This window comes from Aedes albopictus, chromosome 2 (genome assembly GCF_035046485.1).
Source record: "Aedes albopictus strain Foshan chromosome 2, AalbF5, whole genome shotgun sequence".
Taxonomy (NCBI): domain Eukaryota; kingdom Metazoa; phylum Arthropoda; class Insecta; order Diptera; family Culicidae; genus Aedes; species Aedes albopictus.
The window spans coordinates 60,203,534-60,225,845 of NC_085137.1; the positions used below are offsets into that span (position 1 = coordinate 60,203,534).

At 39.0% G+C, this 22,312-nt stretch overlaps 1 protein-coding gene across 3 annotated transcripts in view; it reads right to left on the minus strand.

Moving 5' to 3' along the window:
* LOC109421651 (myosin-VIIa) overlaps positions 1-22,312 on the minus strand; it is a 98,608-nt gene that overhangs the window by 21,578 nt on the left and 54,718 nt on the right. For all 3 annotated transcript variants that reach the window (XM_019696171.3, XM_019696167.3, XM_062849732.1), the window contains exon 3: positions 10,055-10,101. In XM_019696171.3, coding sequence (XP_019551716.1) covers positions 10,055-10,072 — 18 coding nt within the window. In that variant the 5' untranslated portion in view covers positions 10,073-10,101. The remainder of the gene's footprint in view (positions 1-10,054; positions 10,102-22,312) is intronic.

The window sequence follows — 22,312 nt, forward strand, 5'->3', positions numbered from 1 at the left end:
CAAATATGTGCGCTAATGGTTTGTTTTTAAAATCAAATTATATAATAGATCTCAATATTATGTAAAGAATCTGCTTTAGTTAAAATTCGCGAATAAAAAGAAGAAAAAATATCCTAAGATTCGTAAAAATTCCTGCATTATCATGCACATATTTAAATTTTTATGTTGATTGACTGAAACTATAAAACTATATTTTTCGTTCTAACAGTTTTTATTAGCTATTTTCTTTTCATTTAAGTTGTTTTCAATGTTAGAGCAGTAGTTCTGGTATAACTAAAAAGGACCTATATGTCAGCTTAACAAGAGTACAGTGGTTTTTCGGTTTTATAACGGTCAAAAAAATTTACCGTGATAAGTATAAACGAAACCGTGAATTTGGCGAAACGAGAAATAAATGTAATTTTTTTATCCAAAATTGTTCAGCTGCTAAATATATACATAAGTCGTAGCTTATATTTTTCAACTGTTTTGGTGGACTGGGCAATGCTGTATTGATTTTATATTGATTTCGGAATGTTTTGAAACAAGTGTGATAAAAACGAAATGAAAATCGTGATAAAATCGAACAGAAAACCGTGAATTTGGGCGAGTAGTGATTAAAACGACTAGTGATAAAACCGAAACGCCACTGTACCAACACCTATTTAAAAAGATAAACATTGTTGAGCGATCTGCACATCACTCAAAATATATCATAGAACTTCTGACATGCGATCACTTATATTATTAAAATTTCGCAACGAGTCACTTTTTGAGCCTTTCTTTGAATCAGTAAATCAATGTAAAATTATCAAAGTAACCTATTTTTTTCTAAAAATCTTCAAAAATGTGTACTTGCATAACATAACATGTCAAACACTTGCTATTTGCTTTTTTTGCATGGTAGCCATAGAAACTAGTGAACAAAAACAAATAACATAAGAAAATCCGATTTTTTCATTGATTGTGTTATCATTATTATGCCGATATCTCAACTCATGAAGGAGATAGCTCAAAACTGTCTTCAGCTGAAATAATCTACACAAAATTTGCTATAAAATAAGGGAATTGCGAATCACAGGAAAAATTTCAAAATCCTTATAAATTGAGCATTTTTTAAAAATTTGGTGAAAAAAATCGCGATTTCTTGATATTTTAACCTTTGCCAAATATATAAAAACAGCTTTTTCGACCTATACTCCCTCCAAACTTTGTTTGCTTTGATTAATGACTTTTATTCCTTTTATTTTTCAACTCATATTAGCATTTTTTTGGTAAAAATACCAAAAATCGCCCATTTTTCATAAAACCGATGCGTGCAACCTCTAAATATTTTTTGATTGAGTTTTCATGTATGGAACTATTGCTGCTAGGACCCTAATCTATCATTCTAAGGGTGAGCAAGTTAACTTTTTGACACTTTTTCTATTTTGGGACACCCTATTGCACAGCCTCTTGTAAACTATGTGTTGGTAACTGATGAGTTCATTGTCAGTTTGAGGATCTCCAAGAACTTCCATGAATATAGATCATCGGATGTACCAATGTAGTTGTTTGTCTCAAAGAGCTAAAGTTTATACTCACACAGCTCCATGTAGCTATGATCTATCAAGTTGTGAGTTTGATGGTTCTTTAAGGGTCATCAAGAACTTTCTTGAGTGAAGGTAATCGGATCTACGAGAGCTATTAGTTGTATCTACAACAATTATGAATGAGGTACATACTCAAACAGCCTCATGCATCTATGTTCTATCATGGGGTGGGTTCTATGACTGTATAGAAGTATCCGAGAACTCCCTGGGGAATAGGTCATCGGATCTACAAGCGTAATCAGTGATCTATTGGAGCATTGTGCATGAAATATATGATTATACAGCCTCATGCAACTATATGCTGGCAAGTGGTGTGTTTATTGTCTGCTTGAGCATCTCAAAGAACTTCCTTGAGTATAGGTAATCGAATCTACTGACGTATTTAGTTGTCTCTAAGAGCTTGACTCAGGTTCATACTCACACAGCCTCATGTAATTTTAACGCTTAGTAAAGTAATGTTACATACCTTTACATGTATATAATTAGGTAAAGTAAAATAACTAAAAATGTAACGCTTTGAAACACCTTTGTAATCCACCTGAAACCACCGTGAAATCCACCTGCGAGCCTCTGAAACCCCCTTAGACACCCCGAAAACCTCCTTCAACGCCCTGAAACGCATTGAAACGCCTTGAAATGCTTTGAAACGCCTCTGAAATTCCCATGAAAACTCTGTGAAACTAGCCTGGGAACCTCCGAAGCATCCTAAAATATCTCTTAAATGTCCTGAAAAGCATTCAAACGCTTCAAAACGTCTCTGAAACACATCTGAAATCATCGTGAAGCTCGCCTGAGAGCCTATAAGCCCCCTAGAACGCCTCTGCAATCTTGAAATTCATTTAGGTAAAGCACTAAATCCATTTATGTAAAAAATCTATTTAGGCAGTCCCGACTCATTACTCAAATGGAGGTTCGGGTGTAATTGTCATTAACAACTGTAAATCTAAGTTCCGCCTTCTAATGGTATTTGTGCATCTCTCCGTCACTCGAAACTAATGACTAGTATGCATGTGCAAGTTTATCCATCTACAAAGTACAACGACGTCTTATGTGCTCACGTGCGGCCGCCCGCATGACGACGAAGGCTGCGACGAAGCTCATTCGCACTGATTATGAGTTTAGCACGTAATCAGAGTATTTACATTTAGTTTGTGTGGATTTTCATTTCACAGTTTCTTTTTTGCAAGGTGCTTTGGTTGCTGTTTTTGTTATGCTTATCTGCTTATCACGTGTACAAGTGTCATGAATTTCGTTTGATTATGTCATAATGATGTAGTCGCTGCACAGACAAATAACTCTTTGTTTACTATGCAGGAGTCAGTTTTAAATGTGGAACACTTACTTTTTGCTTGTGCTTCCAAATCATTTTGGCGTTAATTATTCATTTTCATGTATACGTCATATCATGTTGAGGTAGTCATACTCTATAAGCTTGCAATGTTGAGGCCAGCAATGACCGGAAATGAGTTTAGAAAAAAAACAGGAGGTATTTAATTGTATAATAAGCATTCATTCAATGCGCATTTCTACATGTATGCATAATTATTATTACACAATTCAACTCATAGATTTAGAGAGACAGCGATGTCGTCCAGACCAACGTAATCCCCAGCAAATTCCCCAAAATAATACATTGAAGATCTAATTGTGGGACACACTTCCAATGCGTTATCCAATGGTCAAGGTTCATGTTTCTGACCATAATCTCTAAAATTACCCACCAGTTGATTGATGAAATAATTTTTGTTCCATCAATAATTGACCAATTTACCGCTGCTAATACCGTAAAATGTGCCGACAACGAGTGACAACATTTTCCACGGTGTAGATTATTTCTCACATGTTCGCAGCAACGAAGAAAAATCATTTCCTCTATAATCGCACTCGTCGTCGTCGTCGTCGCCGTCACCGCCTACCTCATTGCACTCTCGCAGACATTTAGGCAGGTACCTACCTATATCGTTCGTGTGCACAAATTGAGCATTTAAGAGTCCATATTTTTATTGGCAATCTCAAACCGCATTTAATGAACCGTTAAATTTTCGGCATTTTCCTCCGCTTTGCTGCTACTGTTTGGCTCATCTTTCCAATTCATTTTTTTTTTGTTTTTCTCCACTTGCCTCGTTTCGCCGATGGATTGATTGTGGGAGAAGCCGCCCCGATAAGATGTGAATTCCGGCTTGTTATCGCGCGTGGAGAGATGACTCTCAGCAGATTTGCTTCAATTTTCCTGTATGAGTGTAATTGAATGCCTTTCACTTTGGCGGTAGTTGGACTCGATGGTTGTTCGTCGTATTTTGTTCATGTTGAATGTGTCCCACCCAGGAAATTACTGTCAATTATCTAAGAGTAGTATCGTGTGCTGTGAATTTAGATTTAGACGTGAAGTACTAATCAGAATATCCTCCTCGAGGGTTTCATTAGTTTTGTAACTTTTAATTCCGCCCTCTAATACTTATCCTTTGACAGCAATGCGTATTTCGACTACATACCACTTGTAGCTTTTCTCGGTGTCAGTTATCCACTGTAGATAACTAACACTAAAGATGACTATAAGTGGTAGTCGAGATACACATATCTGTCAAAAGATAAACCATAGACGGTGGAATTAAGAGGTACAAAACTGATCGCACTCATTTGAAAAATGCACAGTAAAATTTGCAAATTTGACAAAGTATGATTTATAATAATGACTGCAGAGTGCAGAGCATAAATATATCCAATATTCCTGGAGTTATCACGAGTGGCTTTGGTCAGTTATTAAATCGTATGTGTTTTTCTGTGTATTCGACCTGCAGCCGTCCAGGTATTTATACAGTCCACCTTTGTTCACTAGACTTTATAAAAAAAATAACACAAAGGCAGCTGTTTTTTAAATCCCCACAATATAGGTGCAATATTCAATTGTGTACCGCTATTTTGAATTTTGAGCTCACATCTTGAACTTTCTTATCATATCTTTTAAACTATTCAAAAATATTTCCGCTCGATTTCAATATTTTTAGTGGTGCAAAACGCGCTTTGAATATTTAACTTAAAGAAGAGTAGAGAGAGTTATCTTCAAATGTAAGGACATTATTTAAAAATTAAGCTCTGCCGCGCAGACTATGATGAAATCGGAACATTACTGTGTACCCATATTGCATGGTATTTGAGCACAAAATTCCTCAAAAAAGCCACCATGTTGTATATTTGGTCGCCATCTTAAATACTCCGTTTGCTATTTTTTTGGACTCTATACGTTTTCCCCATACCAAATTGTAGGGGTGCATGATATTAGAGCCCAAAACTCCTTGAAACAATAGCTATCTTGAATTTTAGACCGCCATCCTGGATATTATAGTCGTTATTATCCCTAAACTGCATAGTTTCAGAGCGCAAAATTTCTTAAAACTGCTGTTATCTTGAGTTTTAGGCCGCCTTCTTGGATAGTTTGGTCCCCATGTCGAATATACCCAACCCATAGTATATGGTTTTAGAACCTAAAATTCCTTAACCCTTTGAAGCCGCAATTTTTCCAAGCGTTATTATGGAGTTTTTTTTACGTTTTTCTGTAGTATTGACCAACAAAATAGCATAAAAACGGTAGAATATTATGCAGAATATTTTTTCTGGATATCCTAGGTCATCCAAACTATTCTTGAGTTCCTTAAGTCTGCGGGTGTAGCGGTAACTTCTTATACAAAGCTACAATTTCTAATCTATCATCGCCAGTAAGTCTTCTGAAAGTTCAATAGACAATATCAGATCAGTCGAGATATCCTCTGAGAAGGTAACAGACAATATCAGATCAGTCCGGATATCCTAGGTCATCCAAACTGTTCTTGAGTTTAGATCCTAAAGTCTACGGATGTAACGGTAACTTCTTTCACTATACAAAGCTACGATTTGTAATCCATTATGTCCAGTAAGTCTTCTGAAAGGTCAATAGACAATATCAGATCAGTCAGGATATCCTAGGTCATCCAAATTGTTCTAGAGTTTAGATCCTAAAGACTACGGGTGCAACGGTAACTTCTTTCATTATACAAAGCTACGATTTGTAATCTATCATGCCCAGTAAGTCTTCTGAAGGTTACAGTGGTTGTTTTTATCAACTAAGCTTCATAACAGTAAGGAAGCCCATAATATCCCGAAAAATATATAACAACACTTATTATTCCTCTAACTGCTTTGGTAAGTACAGTGGATTATTAACACTACTTAACGAAGTGGCAAAAGCTATTATCACAAGTGTAGACCTGAAGCTATGGTCTACGGAGTAGTGCTGTTGTCTGGAATATCTCTAAACTATCTTGAAATGACTCACGATATGCCAGTGGGATTACGGATTACAGTCAAAAGTTCATTGTGAGAATAACTACTGTTACTATCAAGAGCTAAACTTCAGGATAGTTTGAACGATTCTCAATGTCCCAAAGTTTGATAATAATATTTAGTAGACTTCAGGTTCGTCCAGTTACCGATTATGACACGTTACTCAGTATGTCAGATATAGCTGATGTTACGAGTATAGACCTGAAGTTCTGAACTCAAAGATAGTTTGGCTGACCGGAAACAACCCCTTAGTCTCTCTAGATGACATTTGAGATTTCAAGAGCTTCACGGATCTCAGCAGATTATGCTATGCTATTATTCATGGTACACATAAAGATTTTCTTGTAGATTTGAAGGACTTCATTATAGAAAAGTTTGAACGACCCTGAATGTCCCAAAGGCGTATAATAAGCTAGTATATTTCAGATTGCTCCAGTAACTGCGGTTGAGTATGCAGCGGTACTCAGTATAACTGATATGGCTGATGTTACGAGTGTAGACCTGAAGTCCTGAACGCCAAGGTAGTTTGGCTGACCTGAATGTACCAAAAATTTATAATCAGCTAGAAGACTTCAGATTGCTCCAGTAGCTGCGGTTGATTATGCAACGTTACTCAGTATAACATATATGGCTACTGTTACGAGTGTAGACCTGAAGTTCTGAACTTCAAGGTAGTTTGGCTGACCTGGAATATCCCTACAGTGTCTACAAATGACATTTTAGATGTCCAGAACTTCACGGATCCCAGAAGGTTATGCAATGCTATTATTTGTGGCGAAAATACATGAAATTATTCTTGTAGATTTGAAGGACTTCGCTATAGGACAGTTTAAAACACCTAGAACATCCCAGAACATAAAACACGTGTTGATATTCTTGACGAAGGTTAAATGAATACATATAAACGTAACCCACATCCAAGTTCAGCTATTAGAACAACTGGTATGTCAAATATTTCGTTTTTCCAAACTTCATGGTGTTCAGGATGTTCTAGGCTATCAATGAAGTCCCAAATACAAATATTCTCATTTTTCCCTGATAGAGGACTCAATTTGCAACAACTTTGCCGAAGACTGTATTCTGTTTTATCGAATTTATACAGTCGTTTCTATGTTGGGGTCATATATGACCCCTCCGGCTCCAAAGGGTTAAGCTAGCATTTATCTCGAATTGGTGGCCGCCATCTTGCATTTTGATCCGTCATCAACTCTGGACATATTTCTCTTACCAAATATACCCAAAATGCATGATTTTAGAGGCTAAAACTTCTTATAACATCGGCCATCTTGAATTTCAAGCCACCATCTTGGATTTTGGGTCGTCATCATGTTGGATATCCCCATTTCAAATTGTAAGCCGCAATCTTTGGTTTTGAACCGCTATCTTGAATATTCTATTAACCATATCCGAACTCTGGATCTTACCAAATTAATCCATATTACATGGTTTTAGAAATTAAAGCAGCTGCTATCTTGAATTTTGCGCCGCCATATTGGATTTGGGCCGCCATCTTACATATTCTGGTCGCAATTTTTGGACTCCGAACATCTTCTCTATATCAAATATACCCATATTGCGGCTTTAGAACAGAAGGTCGAAGAACAAATGGTCGAAGGACAAAAGGTCGAATGGACAAAGGTCGAATGGACAAAAGGTCGAATGGGACAAAAGGTCAAATGAACAAAAAAAATATTAGACCATGTTACCAGCTGGTGTGTCTCGCAGTCATAAGAAAAAAAATGAGGCTTTGTTGTTGCTCATTGAGAGAACATTATATGTAGTGCTGTTTTAGAAATCATATGCATTTCAGCCACTAACATTTCCATAGGATTTTTTTTTCCTTCTTTTGTTTATAGGCTGTCAAACTCTTCAAAACTACATCTTCGATTTTAGGCCGCCATCTTGGATTTTGGGCAATTCGGCGCAATTTGATGTGTCACATGATACAATTTGCTTCAGTTTTATTTATGACCAGTTCACCCCTACTGGTCCGGATTACTAAAATGACCATAACTCCGGGAAGCCTTGACGATTCGCACCATTTTCAATAGCAAACAATGCGCTGAAAATCCGGTTTTATTAGAACTGTGATCCGTAAAATTGACCAATGGGAAGTGCCTTAAAAGTGAGTGAACTTTTTTTTGCGCACAGGCATACATACCTACACACATACATACGCACCTACAAATATCATCTCTATTCGTCGAACTGAAATGATTGGTATATGCGACTTGACTCTCCGAACCTTCTATCGAATATTCGTTTTTTGAGTGAACATACAGTCTTTCAATTCACTTTGGTGTAGGTACGAGAAAGGCAAAGAAGGCAAATTGTTTTTCTTTGTTCCAGAAATGACTCCAGGAATACTTGGGGGCCGTGCATAAGTCACATAGACTATAAGTCTGGAGAGGGGGAGGAGGATGGGGTGTTTGGCCAATATCTACACTCCACATAAATTTTATTTTTTTTATGAACAATAAGTCTACGAGGCTGAGGTGATCATTTGGACTTGCTGAGATTGTTCCAGGAATTTATGGTGAGGTTCCTTCTTGGGCTATTACTTCAACAGTTGCTGCCGAGATTTTTCCAGGGGTTTCACCAAAATTCCTATCGGAAACCCATCCGTGAACTGATTCCTTCAGAAATTTTTGCTGCTATCCATCCAGAAATTTATCAAGAAATTCTTACATTCATCGTCAAGTTTTTCTTGGAATTCTTCTGGAATCTCTTGCTGAGAATCCTTGGGAAATATTTGCTGGTACTCCTGAAGGCCTTTTCCCAGGATTTTATACAGCAACTCAATTTCTCCGATAATTCTTACTAGAGTTACTCCGTCGATTTGCCTCTTAGGATTCCTTAAAAAATTCTACCAGGGATTTAACCAGAAATTTCTCTGGACATAGCTCCGGACATACCTCTAGGAATTTCTTGAACAAAATTTCTCTGGATGTCTTCAGTTATTTTTCCAGAACTAGATCAAACAATGTATCTCAGAGGATTTCTCCAGGATTGCTTTCATATAGGGTTTTTTCTATGGGGTTTTCCCGGGTTTTGCTCGTGGAATTCCTCCAGGGCTTCCTACAGGGCTTCCTCATGGTATTCCTACATAAAATATGTCTTTCTATAGCTTGAGGAATTTCTTTTTTTTTTTTGCTAATTTTGGAATTTCATGCTCTTTCTTCTGTATCAAATATTCCACCAGAAGTTTTTTGTTTTCAGCTATTCTAACGTTCTTTTCTCCAGGAATTTGATGTGGAATCCTAGCAGTGATTTTTTTTTAGAAATTTCAATAAGAGTTCCTCTAATGATTCTTCAAGCAATTTTTCCAGGAACTTTTCAAGGAATTCCTGTACAGACGCCTGTAGGGATTTCTTCAGAATTTACTCAAACAATTTATCAGAGAGCTCCTCTAGAGGTTTCTACAGAAATTACTAACAGGAATTCTTGTAAAGTTTCGTCCAGTAATTCCTCGAAATGATTATTCACCATGAATATCATTGACATTTTTGGAAGGTAGTCCGTGACATGTATCTCAAATATTCGAAAAAGAACGGGTTTTCCGTGGCTTTCTTGTAAAACTGGTCTAACCGCACAAGTTTTTCATATACCATAATCTCAGGTTGAGCTTCTAAAAAGAGCTAGATGTGGTTGAATTTAGATATGTAGGAATGACATTTTCAGCACTGGTTCTTACTGTAAAAACAAAATATTCTAAATGTTCTGGTGATAATGTCCATGTCCTCTGCAAAGCTATCAAATTGACTGAATTTCGAGAAAATCTTAGCCCGGCAGTTCACCATGAGTCAGCTATGTATTTATTTATTCCGCAACTAAGGTCGTTACAAATAGTTTCTTCACTTTTTGTCCCACCACTCTTTGGCTGGCCGAGGGGAGGTGATTTAAAAAAAAAAGGCGAACTTGATAAAGAATTTTTAGCGAGAGTCGATATTTTGATAGATATGTTTTATCTGCCCCACCTCTCTCCCCCTAAAGGCAAATTCCAACTATTTTTTTTTTAAAGGGGGGGGGGAGATAAAAAGTCTAAATGAAATTTGTATCAGCCTAATTAACAGCTTTGACGACGACAGTAATTAACTCAAAGCTCATTTTTAAGGTAAAGTTGAATTTATCCAGATATTACAAATTAGCCGTCTTAATATACATACCCGTGTAACGATAACCATCTTGTCGCCACATTGACTTTAGTTTTGATCTGTAAAAAGACAAAATGAAGCATAATTAATATCACATCGAGTACAAAGCAAATAATAAATGTAAACAAAATTCATCCAACGAATAATCACATTCGGAAATCTTCCCTCGAAAGGCAAAGGAAACACCCTGAAACACAATCTAAAAATTACAACTCCAGCAATCAAGACAAAGGGAAAGTCGGCAGTACCTATTATTATTGTTTGGTTTCACACGACAAAAAGTGAACTGGAAACCACGAGACGAGGGCAGCTAAACGAAAGCAAACATCTAGATCGGACCCCAGGGGTGGTGGATGGGTGCCACTATCTGGGGGAGTGTCAGTGTAATCATAGCTCTTAGATCTGGCACATAAAATCAACACGGTTGGCCATAACTTTTTCCAAGCGCTGGCAGCAACGTGTCGGAATGATAGCTCATTCTAGAGGTCCCGCCTTTCTGGACACCGCGATGTTGTCACTGCGGTATTATTATACCTTCTAAAACAACAACCGGCAACCTGTTTCGATCACCCGTTTAATGGCCCTTTGAGGCTTACAGGCGCGTGAGCTGTACCTAGTGGCTACTTACTCGGTTCAACTTGAAGTATCGAGTAGAGATTGTTCCCACCGAGGAAAGGTGGAATAAAGATGTCTCAGAAATGAGTACAGTAAGTAGCATAGAGCTGCATATAATGTGTATCGTGTGAAATCGTCTGCCAGTGGTGATGAAATGAAAACAAATGGCAATAACGATCACCATAGAATATTTTATAGGGTAATGGAGGATTACTATCCCACTTGAGATCTTAAGTACGCGGAAGCCCTCTGACGTATTGTAACGCAGATAATAAAATTTTATTGATTGTAATGTTTCAAACAATCCATTGCATAGAGTATTTCTCCAGAAGTTCCTCAGGAATTCGTTCAGAAGTTCCTCGCGAATTCTTCTTTAAAGACTTTTCCCGTGACTTCCTGGAGGCATTTCCAATTCCTGGAGGAATTTCCGATGAATTTCTGGAGGGATTTCCGCGGAAATCCTGGAGGAATTTCCGGAAAACTAATTAAGGAATTCCCAAAGAGGCCCTGGAGGAATTCCAGAGGAATTTCTGGACGAATTCCAGGGCAATTTCAGGAGGAATTTCTGGATGAACTTCTGGAGGACTTCCTAGAGGAATTCAGAGGAATTCCTGAAGAATGCCTCAAGAATTTCTGAAGGTATTCCTGAAGAATTCCTGGAGGAATCCCTGAACAATTCCTGGAGGAATTTCTCAAGAACTTCTGGAGGAATTAAGAATTCCTAAAGGAATTCCTGAAGAGATACTTGAGGAATTCCTGTAAAATTCCTGGAGGAATTCCTGAACGATTCCTGGAGGAATTCCTGAACAATTCCTGAAGGAATTCCTGAAGAATTCCTGAAGAATTCCTGGAGGAATTCCTGATCAATTCGTGGAGGAATTCCTGAAGAATTCCTGGAGGACTTCCTCAAGAACTCCTGTAGGAATTAAATATTCCTGAAGGAATTCTTGAAGAATTACTGGAGGAATTCCTTAACAATTCCTGAAGAATTCCTGGAGGAATTTCTGATCAATTCCTGGAGGAATTCCTGATCAATTCCTGGAGGAATTCCTGATCAATTCCTGGAGGAATTCCTGAAGAATTCCTGGAGGAATTCCTGAAGAATTCCTGGAAGAATTCCTGAAGAATTCCTAGAGGAATTCCTGAAGAATTCCAAGAGAAATTCCTGAAGAATTCCTGGAGGAATTCCTGAAGAATTCCTGGAGGAATTCCCGGAAAGTTCCTGGAGGAATACCCGAAGAATTCCTGGAGAAATTCCCGAAGAATTCCTGGAGGAATTTCCGAAGAATTTCTGGAGGCATTTCTGAAGAATTCCTGGAGGAATTTCTGAAGAATTCCTGGAGGAATTTCTGAAGAATTCCTGAAAGAATTACTGAAGAATTCCAGGAGGAATTTCTGAAGAATTCCAGGGGGAGTTTATGAGGAATTCCAGGAGGAATTTCTGAAAAATTCCAGTAGAAATTTCTGAAGAATTCCAGGAGGAATTTCTGAAGAATTCCAGGAGGAATTTCTGAAGAATTCCAGGAGGGATTTCTGAAGAATTCCAAGGCGAATTTCTGATGAATTCCAGGAGGGATTTCTGAAGAATTTCAGGAGGAATTACTGAAGAATTCCAGGAGGAATTTCTGAAGAATTTCTGGAGGAATTTCTGAAGAATTCCAGGAGGGATTCCCAAAGAATTCCTCGATGAATTCCCAAAGAATTCCTGGAGGAATTCCCGAAGAATTCCTGGAGGAATTCCCGAAGAATTTCTGGAGGTATTCCCAAAAAATTCCTGGAGGAATTCCCAAAGAATTCCTGGAGGAATTCCCGAAAAATACCTGGAGGAATTCCCGAAGAATTCCTGGATGAATTCCCGAAAAATTCCTGGAGGAATTGCCGAAGCATTCCTGGAGAAATTCCCGAAGAATTCCTGGAGGAATTCCCGAAGAATTCCTGGAGGAATTCCCGAAGAATTCCTGGAGGAATTCCCGAAGAATTCCTGGAGGAATTCCCGAAGAATTCCTGGAGGAATTCCCGAAGAATTCCTGGAGGAATTCCCGAAGAATTCCTGGAGGAATTCCCGAAGAATTCCTGGAGGAATTGCCGAAGAATTCCTGGAGAAATTCCCGAAGAATTCCTGGAGAAATTCCCGAAGAATTCCTGGAGGAATTCCCGAAGAATTCCTGGAGAAATTCCTGAAGAATTCCTGGAGGAATTCCCGAAGAATTCCTGGAGGAATTCCTGGAGAAATTCCCGAAGAATTCCTGGAGAAATTCCCTAAGAATTCCTGGAGGAATTCCCGAAGAATTCCTGGAGGAATTCCCGAAGTATTTCTGGAGGAATTCTTGAAGAATTCTTGGAGGAATTCCCGAAGAATGCTTGGAAAAATTCTTAGAGGAATTCTGGAGGAATTCTTGAGGAATTTCTGGAGGAATTGTCGAGGAATTTCTGGAGGAATTCCCGAAGATTTCCTGGAGGAGTTTCCGAAGAATTCCTGGAGGAATTCCTGAAGAAATCCTGGAGGAATTCCCGAGGAATTCCCGGAGGAATTCCCGAAGAATTTCTGAAAGAATCCTCGAAGAATTCCTGGAGGAATACTCCAAGAATTCCTGGAGGAATTCCAGGAGGCATTCCTTGAGGAATTTCCGAGAAAATCCCTGCAACAGTCTCCGAGAAATTCCTGGAGGATTTTCCGAGAAATTACTGGAGCAATTTCCGAGAAATTCCTGGAAAATTCCTGGAAGAATTTCCGAGGAATTTCCCTGCAATACCTGGAAGATTTTGTGAAGAATTCATGGAGGACTGAAGAAATCTCCATGGAACTCCTAGAGAAGCTCCCGAGTCACTCCTCGAGGAATGTCCGAGGAACACCTGGAGGAATTTCCGAAAAACTCCTGGAGGTATTGCCTGAAAACATCTGAAAGATTCTCCGATGAACTCTTGTAGGAATTCCAGAGGCAAATCTTCAAAAGCTTAAGAACAAAGCTCTAGATTTTTGTAGAGAACTGGACAAGGTATTTGGAGTACATTGCCCAAAATTTCTAGAGCACCGTTTTTTAGAACCGCTGAACGGATTTGGATGAAAATGCATCACGCTAATTGTTTAGTGGTTGTCGACAGCGTGATGCATTTACATCCAAATCCGTTCAACGGTTCTATAAAACGGTGCTCTAGAAATTTTGAGCAATGTACTCCAAATACCTTGTCCTTAAGTTTTCGTGGAAAATGGGAGTTTTTGAAGGAAACTCTAGACAGGATATAATACGTGCTTAAACCAGTGATCTTTCAAGATAAATATGGAATATTTTAGGACAAAAATTATCAGGTTTAGAAATGTGAACGAAATTTCTAACTGCCAATAGTGAAATTGATATTTGTCGTACATGGTACGCCAGGCTCTATTCCAGTTGATACGTCACGTCAGAAAGAAGAAGAACTAACATCGTCTAATGACATCTCCATTTCTCAGCTGACACATAGAAGACATCAACCGTCTGTCTAAACGTATGGATCTCCACGAAGAAAACTCGAACCTTCGAATGCACCACACACCATCCAAACACTACAGCAGAGTCTGGCCCGTGTGGTGGTGGGTATTGTTTTGCACTGTGAAAATCCGATTACGTCGAAGCATTGTAAAGGTTCTTCGTTTACATCATGTCGGTAATTTGAGCCCGAGGCGTATACCCCGGCGGAAAAAGCCACCACATTCATATATGTAGGCAACTGTAGGTATCTACACAGTTGCAATGCAGGGGGTGCTAGCTGGCTGCTGCCGGCTGATGGGCAGTCGGCGGTTTTTTCTTCAATGCTTTCGCTACTTGAATTGACTTAGTCCAGGCGTATAGGTGCTGACTGACTGACGATCGGTGTTTCTTCGTTTTTTTGCTAGGTACTGTTGTTGTTGTTGTTGGTGTTGTGCCTTCCTATTACACGCCGTCAATTTCGCTGTGAACCGTTCATCGCATAATAGGTGGAAGTATAGTTATGTTTTTCTAACTTCCTTCTCATGTGTGCCGTGTAGTAACTGCTTAGTGGCACATAAATCTTTTGCTGATGTTGATAGAAACGTTTCATCGGTTGATCTTGAATTGAAGCGGGAGAAGAGTTAGTCATTGTAAATTATAGCTCACGTTGCAGTTAACGTAAAGCCGATCAGAGTGCTGGCTAAGTTCATCGAATCGATGTCAATACTTCAGTTGTGACATGTGAAATGACTCAAAAAAAAACAATAGAAAAAATCTAGACGTTGCCTTGTGATGTCCATGTTTCTTTTTCTCCAAATTAACAAAGTCACGGCGGTTGGATTTTTTTTTCGTCTAGCCGTCATACACCTTACAGCGTTCGTCACAGTCCCGTCGTCGGTTGAAACAACCTTGGCGGTGATGGCAACAAAGGTAGTTAAGTTGCATCATAGTTTCGAATGAAATGAGGGTTTTAATTTCAGTTAAATGGAGTTTTTTTATCCCATAAACGCCGTGGACCATTGACGATGACGGCGTGTCTTTTTTGGGATATTATGTGGCAAATGACGAGGTGTATGAAAAAAGGATAGGCTATTCTCGCTCTGATTTCCATTTTCATATTTTTTTTATTTTCATTTTTAATCATACATACATATATTCTTTTTTATGATTTACGAACAACTGAAACTCGATGGCTAGAATATTCGGTAGTTTCTTAATACTTTCAACAAGTTTCTTATTTCAGCCTAATGCTGGTCCACCTCACAGCTGAAAAGGCGTGGGTGTTCAGCATGACCGTATTGAGGGTGACGGGTTCGATTCCCGGCCGGTCCAGGAACTTTATGTAAAGAAAATTTTTCTGACTTTCTTAGCATAGAGAATCTTTGTGCCTGCCTTACGATACACACATGCAAAATGATCATTGGCAGAGGGAGCTCTCAGTAAGTAAATGTGAAGTGCTCATAGACCACTGCTGAGAAGCAGGCTTTATACCACTGGGAACGTTACACCAAGAAGAAGAAGAATAAGAAAAACGGCCTAATTTGCTAAAATACCATATTTTCTGTGGCCAAATAGATTTTTTTTCTTCAATCACCGACTCCATTTTACAGCTATTTTGTTCAATTGGCAGCTGCAATTACACTTGAGGATTTTTTTTATTACCGTACGGATTAGGGCCGAAGGGTCTCAGATTTTTATGAAACTTCATCCACAGGCTGGGCTCATGGATATATGAACAAAAAAATGAGAAAAATTCAGAGTCGCCCATTTTTCCGGAAAACTCAGGTGGAAATTATTTATTTTCCCCTGACCTACATACTTTGAAAAATCGTAACTCAAGAACGAAGCATCGCAGAAACAAAGTTTTTTTAAGAAAATTTTAGCAAATTTTCTCTGGAATCAAAAAAAATATGAACTGGAAAAAGCTTTTCACAGTTGAGAAAATTCATAAAGAAAATCCGGAAAAACTAAGCCCGAACTCGGGGAAAATTTTCAAAAAAATATTTTAAAGAAGGTTATTTTATGAGAAATTTTTGGAAAGCACTTTTTTACGTTTTTGAGTTATGGCCAATTTTGTTGAAAAATGTCCAAATGTGCAATATAAGCCTTTTCTTTGAAAAATCATAACTCAAGAACGAAGCATCGTAAAAACAAAGTTTTTTTTTAGAAAATGAAAGCAATTTTTTTAGGAATCCAAAAAAAAATGAAGTGGAAAAAGTTTTCCACACAATTTTTCAACGTTGAGAAAATTCATAGTGAAAAGCCGGAAAAACTATGCCCGAACTGGCGGAAAATTTTCAAAAAAATTTTTTTGAGAAGGTGATTTCATAAGCTTTGATCGCTGAAATTTTTGGAATGCACTTTTTTTCGTTCCTGATTTATAGTCAATTTTGTGAAAAATGACCATATAATATAGGCTTACTTAGCTTCTTCAGGATATTTTATGTCGATATTCAAACAATATTTATAGCAGTCACTATTTTAAATCAATGAATCATATCCTCTCTGCTTTTGCCACCTTCTGGATGCTAGGTTCTGCAGTTAGCTCGTGGTTCATTCTTCGTCACCGTTCTCACACAACTTTCGCAGCCTGGCCAGCCGCCAGGAGATCCAGCACCCTACCGATCGATATGCCTGCTGCATACACTTGGCAAACTCTTGAAGAAGATCATCCTGAATAGGCTGGTGAAATGCACGGAAAGCGAGAGCAAACTATCTTAGAAGCAGTTCGAATTCAGAAAAGGGAAGTAAGCTATCCAGATAGTCATTGCGAATGCGGAGAAACCGTCAAAGCAGAAGAGAATGGGTAATCGGTACTGCGCCGTAGTAACCATATACGTGCGCAGGAGGAAAGACTTCCGGTAAGGTAAGTAGAACCCATTTCAAACAAAATTTCGTAAAATAATGGTTTCTGCAAAAACGTAAAACTTTTTCCACCACGAAAAAAATATCAGAAAATACTTTGATCCATACTCTACCTGTGCTCTAAAACCGATTTTGAAAATATTGCTTCGTTATTTATTAAAAAATCAAAAGCCAAAAAGAATGAGGCAATGCTTCCCGTTTCGCCTTAAAGAAAAAGAACCACTGGAGAAATTCTTAAGAATAAAAGCCCTAATCAATCCACCTAGCGGTTATAGCGGTTATGGCGTCTTTCTCGTGCTTTTGACATGGTGATGGATATCGCACTTTCATACGTTTAGCATAAATCCATTCCACCAGAAAACATATCGTTTCTCTGGCTTTTGATGTCATCTTCCCTACCAAATATACCCATTTTCAAGGTTTTAGAGCCTAAAACTCTATTTGGAGTCGCCATCTTGGATTGTCTTTTCCATATCTAATATACCTATATTGCATGGTTTAGAGCTTAAAGCTCCATCAAACAGACGCCATTTTGAATTTGAAGCCGCTATCTAGGATTTTAGACCGCCATCTTGGATATTCTGGTCGCCATTTTTGGCTGCGGACATCTTCCCCATGCAAAAAATACCCCATATTGCATGATTTTAGAGCCTAAAACACTATTTAACAGCCCCCATCTTGAATTTGGAGCCGCAATCTTGAAAATCAGTTTACCATCTTGTGCCGAAATCGTGGAATTTCTGGTCTCTAGTGTTGATTTCCGCACAAAATTCATCAACCATGCTGAAGGTTACAAAAATCAACGCAGTTTGATGGAGCTTGGTTCAGTTTTATATACAGCCAGGTCTACCGGTAGTGGTCCAGATCGCTCAAATGGCCATAACTCCGGAACGCCTCGACCGAATCGGACCGTTTTCAATAGCAAACAATGTGGTAAAATTTCGGTTCGATTCAAGCTATAATCCGAAAAATCGGCCAGTGTGATGGGAAGTGCCTTAAACGTGAGTGAATATTTTTGTACACAGACATACATACACGAACATACACACACATACACACAGACATCATATCAAATCGTCGAACTGAGTTGATGGGTATATGTGACTTGACCCTCCAAGCATTCTATCGAAAATTCGTTTTTTGAGTGAACATATAGCCTTTCAGTACACTTTGGTGTACGAGAAAGTAAAAAAAAAATGCGAACTTAGATGGTGATGACCGCGAAGGAATCCCGCAGGAATTTCTACAGACATATTCAAAAGAAATGCACTGGAACCTCTTTTTATGCACATGGCTGGGACTGCATAAATTAAAAATGTGCATAAATTAAAAAAGGCATAAAAAGAGGGAAATTTATGCATAAATTAAGTTTGGGCTTTAACGAGGGAATCTAGTTTGCAAGACCAGTTCTTGCTCCTGGGCAATTGAAGTGGGGCTAACGGAATTTTAGAAAGAGAGCTCAAAAGAGGGGGTTCCACAGGGCTTCAGGGGCGCTTCAGGGGTTGTTTCAGGGAATTTGAGAAGCCTTTTAAGGGCGTTCTGTCAAGATTTGTTGGATTTTTAATGGCATTACGGGGTATTCCGGGGAAAAAAGAATCATTTCTTCAGAGTCATTCCAGAGAGTTTCAGGATGTTTCAAAAACATTTTAAGGGCGTTTCTTGAGGTTTTAGGGGCGTTTTATTAAACGCTGCTATTGGATTTCAGGAGCGTTTCAAGGGGTTCATGAACCCTATTAAAGGCGTTCAAAGGGGTTTCAGAGGCATTTCAAATTGGTTATGATGATTTCAAAAGCATTTCAATGGGATTACAGAGGTTTCAGGGGCGTTTCGAGGCATTTAAGGTCAGGGTCGTATCAGGAGATTTCAAGAACACCTTTGAATCAATGGGTATTTCAGGGACGTTTCAAACAATCTTGTGAAAGGGTCTCTAAAATCCTTTGAAATTTCCTGAGATGCCTCCAAGATCCCCCTTAAATCCCGTCCGACCCCATGTAACGCACCTGAGACAGTTCGAAACCCCCCAAAACTCGTATGTACCGCTTCCGTAATTCCTCTTAATCTCGCCGAAAATGCTCTGAAACTTACTGAAATGTCTCCAAATCCCCCTTAGACATCCTCGAACTCCATGTAACGCACCTGAGAGGCTTCGAAACCCCCAAAAACTCGTCCGTAACGCCTCTGAATCTCGCCGAAAATGCTCTGAAACTTACTGAAATGCCTCCAAAATCCCCTGTTGAGGCCATTAGCAAGCTACCGGGGTGTTTGCATAGTACCATACCAGCCGACAAACAAGCCCTACGCCGAGACCCAAACAAACCTCATCCGCACTACTCCGAAATGACTACACTTACCTACCTATTTTATCATTGTCATTCTATTATACACAAAGAACACGCATTGTTATGATTTACCTCTCTAAGCATTGTTTCCTTTTGTTCGAGTTTTGTATAACATTTAACACAATATTGTGTTCAACATTTCCATGCAACAATACGATAGCAGAACATTCTTTATAATAACAATAGGGGAGAGCTGATTATAAATAGGTCATCATTTATTGTACGAGTCAGTCTGAAATAAATTGTTGAAGAAGAAGTTTCTCTTTTTTTAACCCTCCGGATAGTATCCGCGACAACATCCCCCTAACACCACTTCGGACCCTATGTGTCGCACTTGAGATTCTCCGAAACCTACAAAAACGCTTTCGCAACGCCTTTGAAACCAGCCAAAAATGCTCTGAGACTTCCTAAAATGCCTCCGAAACCCCCTTAAGACCCACTTGGATCTCATATAACGCACACGATACCTTCCGGAATCCCTGAAAACGTACCTTTAACGCCTTCAAAACCCGTCGAAAATTCTCTGAAACTCTCTGCAATGCTTTCTAAAACTCCCTTAGACTACCGAACCCCCCTCCCCCTTAAGATCTCCTGGTACCCCGCTGAAACCCCTTGGGACCCCCTGAAACGCCTCTGTAACCTTCCTTGGTCTCCCCTATGAACACCCCCTGGCTGCCGTTGCAGTAGTTTCCGTCATTATTAAATATTCTTATGCACAATATTGGTTCTGAGCAGTTTTCCCTCTTTTTATGCAGGGCGTAAAAAACGTGCATAAATTAAAAGTGCATAAAAATAACATGCACAAAAAGAGGTTTTAGTGTAAAACAAATCTTTGATGCTATTTTCTGAAAAAAAGTTGGATGTATTCCTTAAAACAATCTCTTATGAAACTCATAAAATCATAAATAGAATCCATAGAAGAGTTCTTGTCAGAATCCAAGGCGGGTGTGCATGTTTGAAAAAAAAACTCACAAGTTCAAGCCGTCAGGAGGCCTGAGGTTTTACGATGATACGTGGATAAAAATTGATCAATTTAATTATGCTCATTTTTTTCTTTAAGATTACCCAGCACGTACCAGCAACGAATAAGTGTGACTTATATTTTGAACTAAATTGGTAGAAGATTGAAACAGATTTTTGGTTTAGGGAAGTTTATTTTGGCATGGCTCGTATATTGATATAACATTGAAAACTCGCAATTGGTTAGCCAAAACAGGATGCCGTTTGAACGATAAAGCTTTTGGCTGTTCACCTCAATACAGCTTAGCCGAATTGGTTGTAAATCATTTGCTTTTATCACTATGAGAACTGCATAGCTTCTACTGGCCCACTGCTTACAACAGATAGCAACTCTTGTAAGCGATACTGCCACCGTGGTAGTTATTTTTCCCCAACACCAGACACTACACGGCACTGGCTGCTGGGGTAGATAGGTTGAATCGAAATTCCGACCGCATTGGGTACGATGTGAACCAGACGATGAAATAAAAATGTAGATAATTAACTGTACGAATTGACGGTTGGATAGTAGATACTGTTACTGCTCGGTAGACCGATTGACTGACTGGCTGATGGCATCTGTTTGGCTTCCAGTCACTTCTCGTCTCGACCGAGAACCAAGAGATTAACGGTGATGAAGTGCCATAGGAGTTCAATAACAATGGTTCGTTTGGCTATCATTATGCAAATGCAGTGGGAGTTAAAAGTTCTGAAGTGTTTTCACGTGCTATGCCTCCAATGATATTCACTACACGAGGTGGTATTTTGCATTTCTCGTGAGGAATCTGTAAAAAATGTATGAATATTTCTGAGTTTACACCATCTGTAAGCCCCAAACCCTATCCATGCAACAGAACCTACTTTCAATAATTGCTCGCAGCCTAATTTGTCGAGTTATCCAACGACAAGCCACCATCGTCGTTCATCAAAATTAGGCACGTGCCTTTATAGTTGCATAATCCGAGCTCGAAGTGGAATTTGGCAGCTACATTAAGCTGCGACGATGACCATTCCAGAGCATCTTCAGAGGCGATCATGATCGCATGGGGCTACGTGTTTTGAGAACTAATGAGGGTGCTTCTATCTTCTTCGAGCACTGACTGGTTGGGCCATTCATCGTCTGAATGCAACTTGGCTTTGTGCAGCCCACATCCATGCGAAGAGAGTCGAATGAACGCATTTTAAAATAAATTAATTCATTAGCGCGTGTTATGTAGCAGCTACACAAAAGAAGACCCACGAAGAATAACATAAGTATTTAGTGTGAGCGATTGTAATAGCTGAGACGAGAAAGCATGGTCCATGCATTTCCGTATGAGCTTCGAAGCATTACATAGGAACGCATTGATGGGAGAAATAAGTGATTAATCACGTGCAGTGGAAGAAAAATCCCGAGCGTAGAAATAGTCAGACGACCGAGTAGCAAATTCTGGCTGGAACCCGATAGCGGTATGAAGGGTAATTTTCCCCGGTGGAACCAAGTCGCAGAAACGTCAATGCTTAAAAGTCTCTCTATACTGGTTGCCATTTGTTGCAATTATTAGCAATGAATAAGAAGATGTACCTACATGCACGGAACATTTTGAAGAAGACTGAAACATCGCTCCGAGTACTTCACGGCCGTATGTGGAACGTATGGAACAAATCTGTACGGCTGTTATCAGGTGAACCAAACTTACACTATAGTTGACACAGTATTATGTACTGCATCTGTACTGTGAGGTGTTCAACGATGTCGCCCACACAAATGCCCGCATTTTCACGTGGTAGCGTACAGTGTCTTACTTATGTCTATCGAGTGATAACGGTGCTGCGACAGCCATAATGTAGATAAGCTAGCTACTCGTTGATAGATAAGATGCCTCTGCTAATACCGCCGTTACCTTGCGCAAGGTCGTGTCGGAAACATAAAATAGTAATGGACTGAACCTGAATGGACGTGCAAAAAATTATGGGGTTACAGTGCAATTACTAATTCTAGGCTCCAAAATTTGTCCTATTCA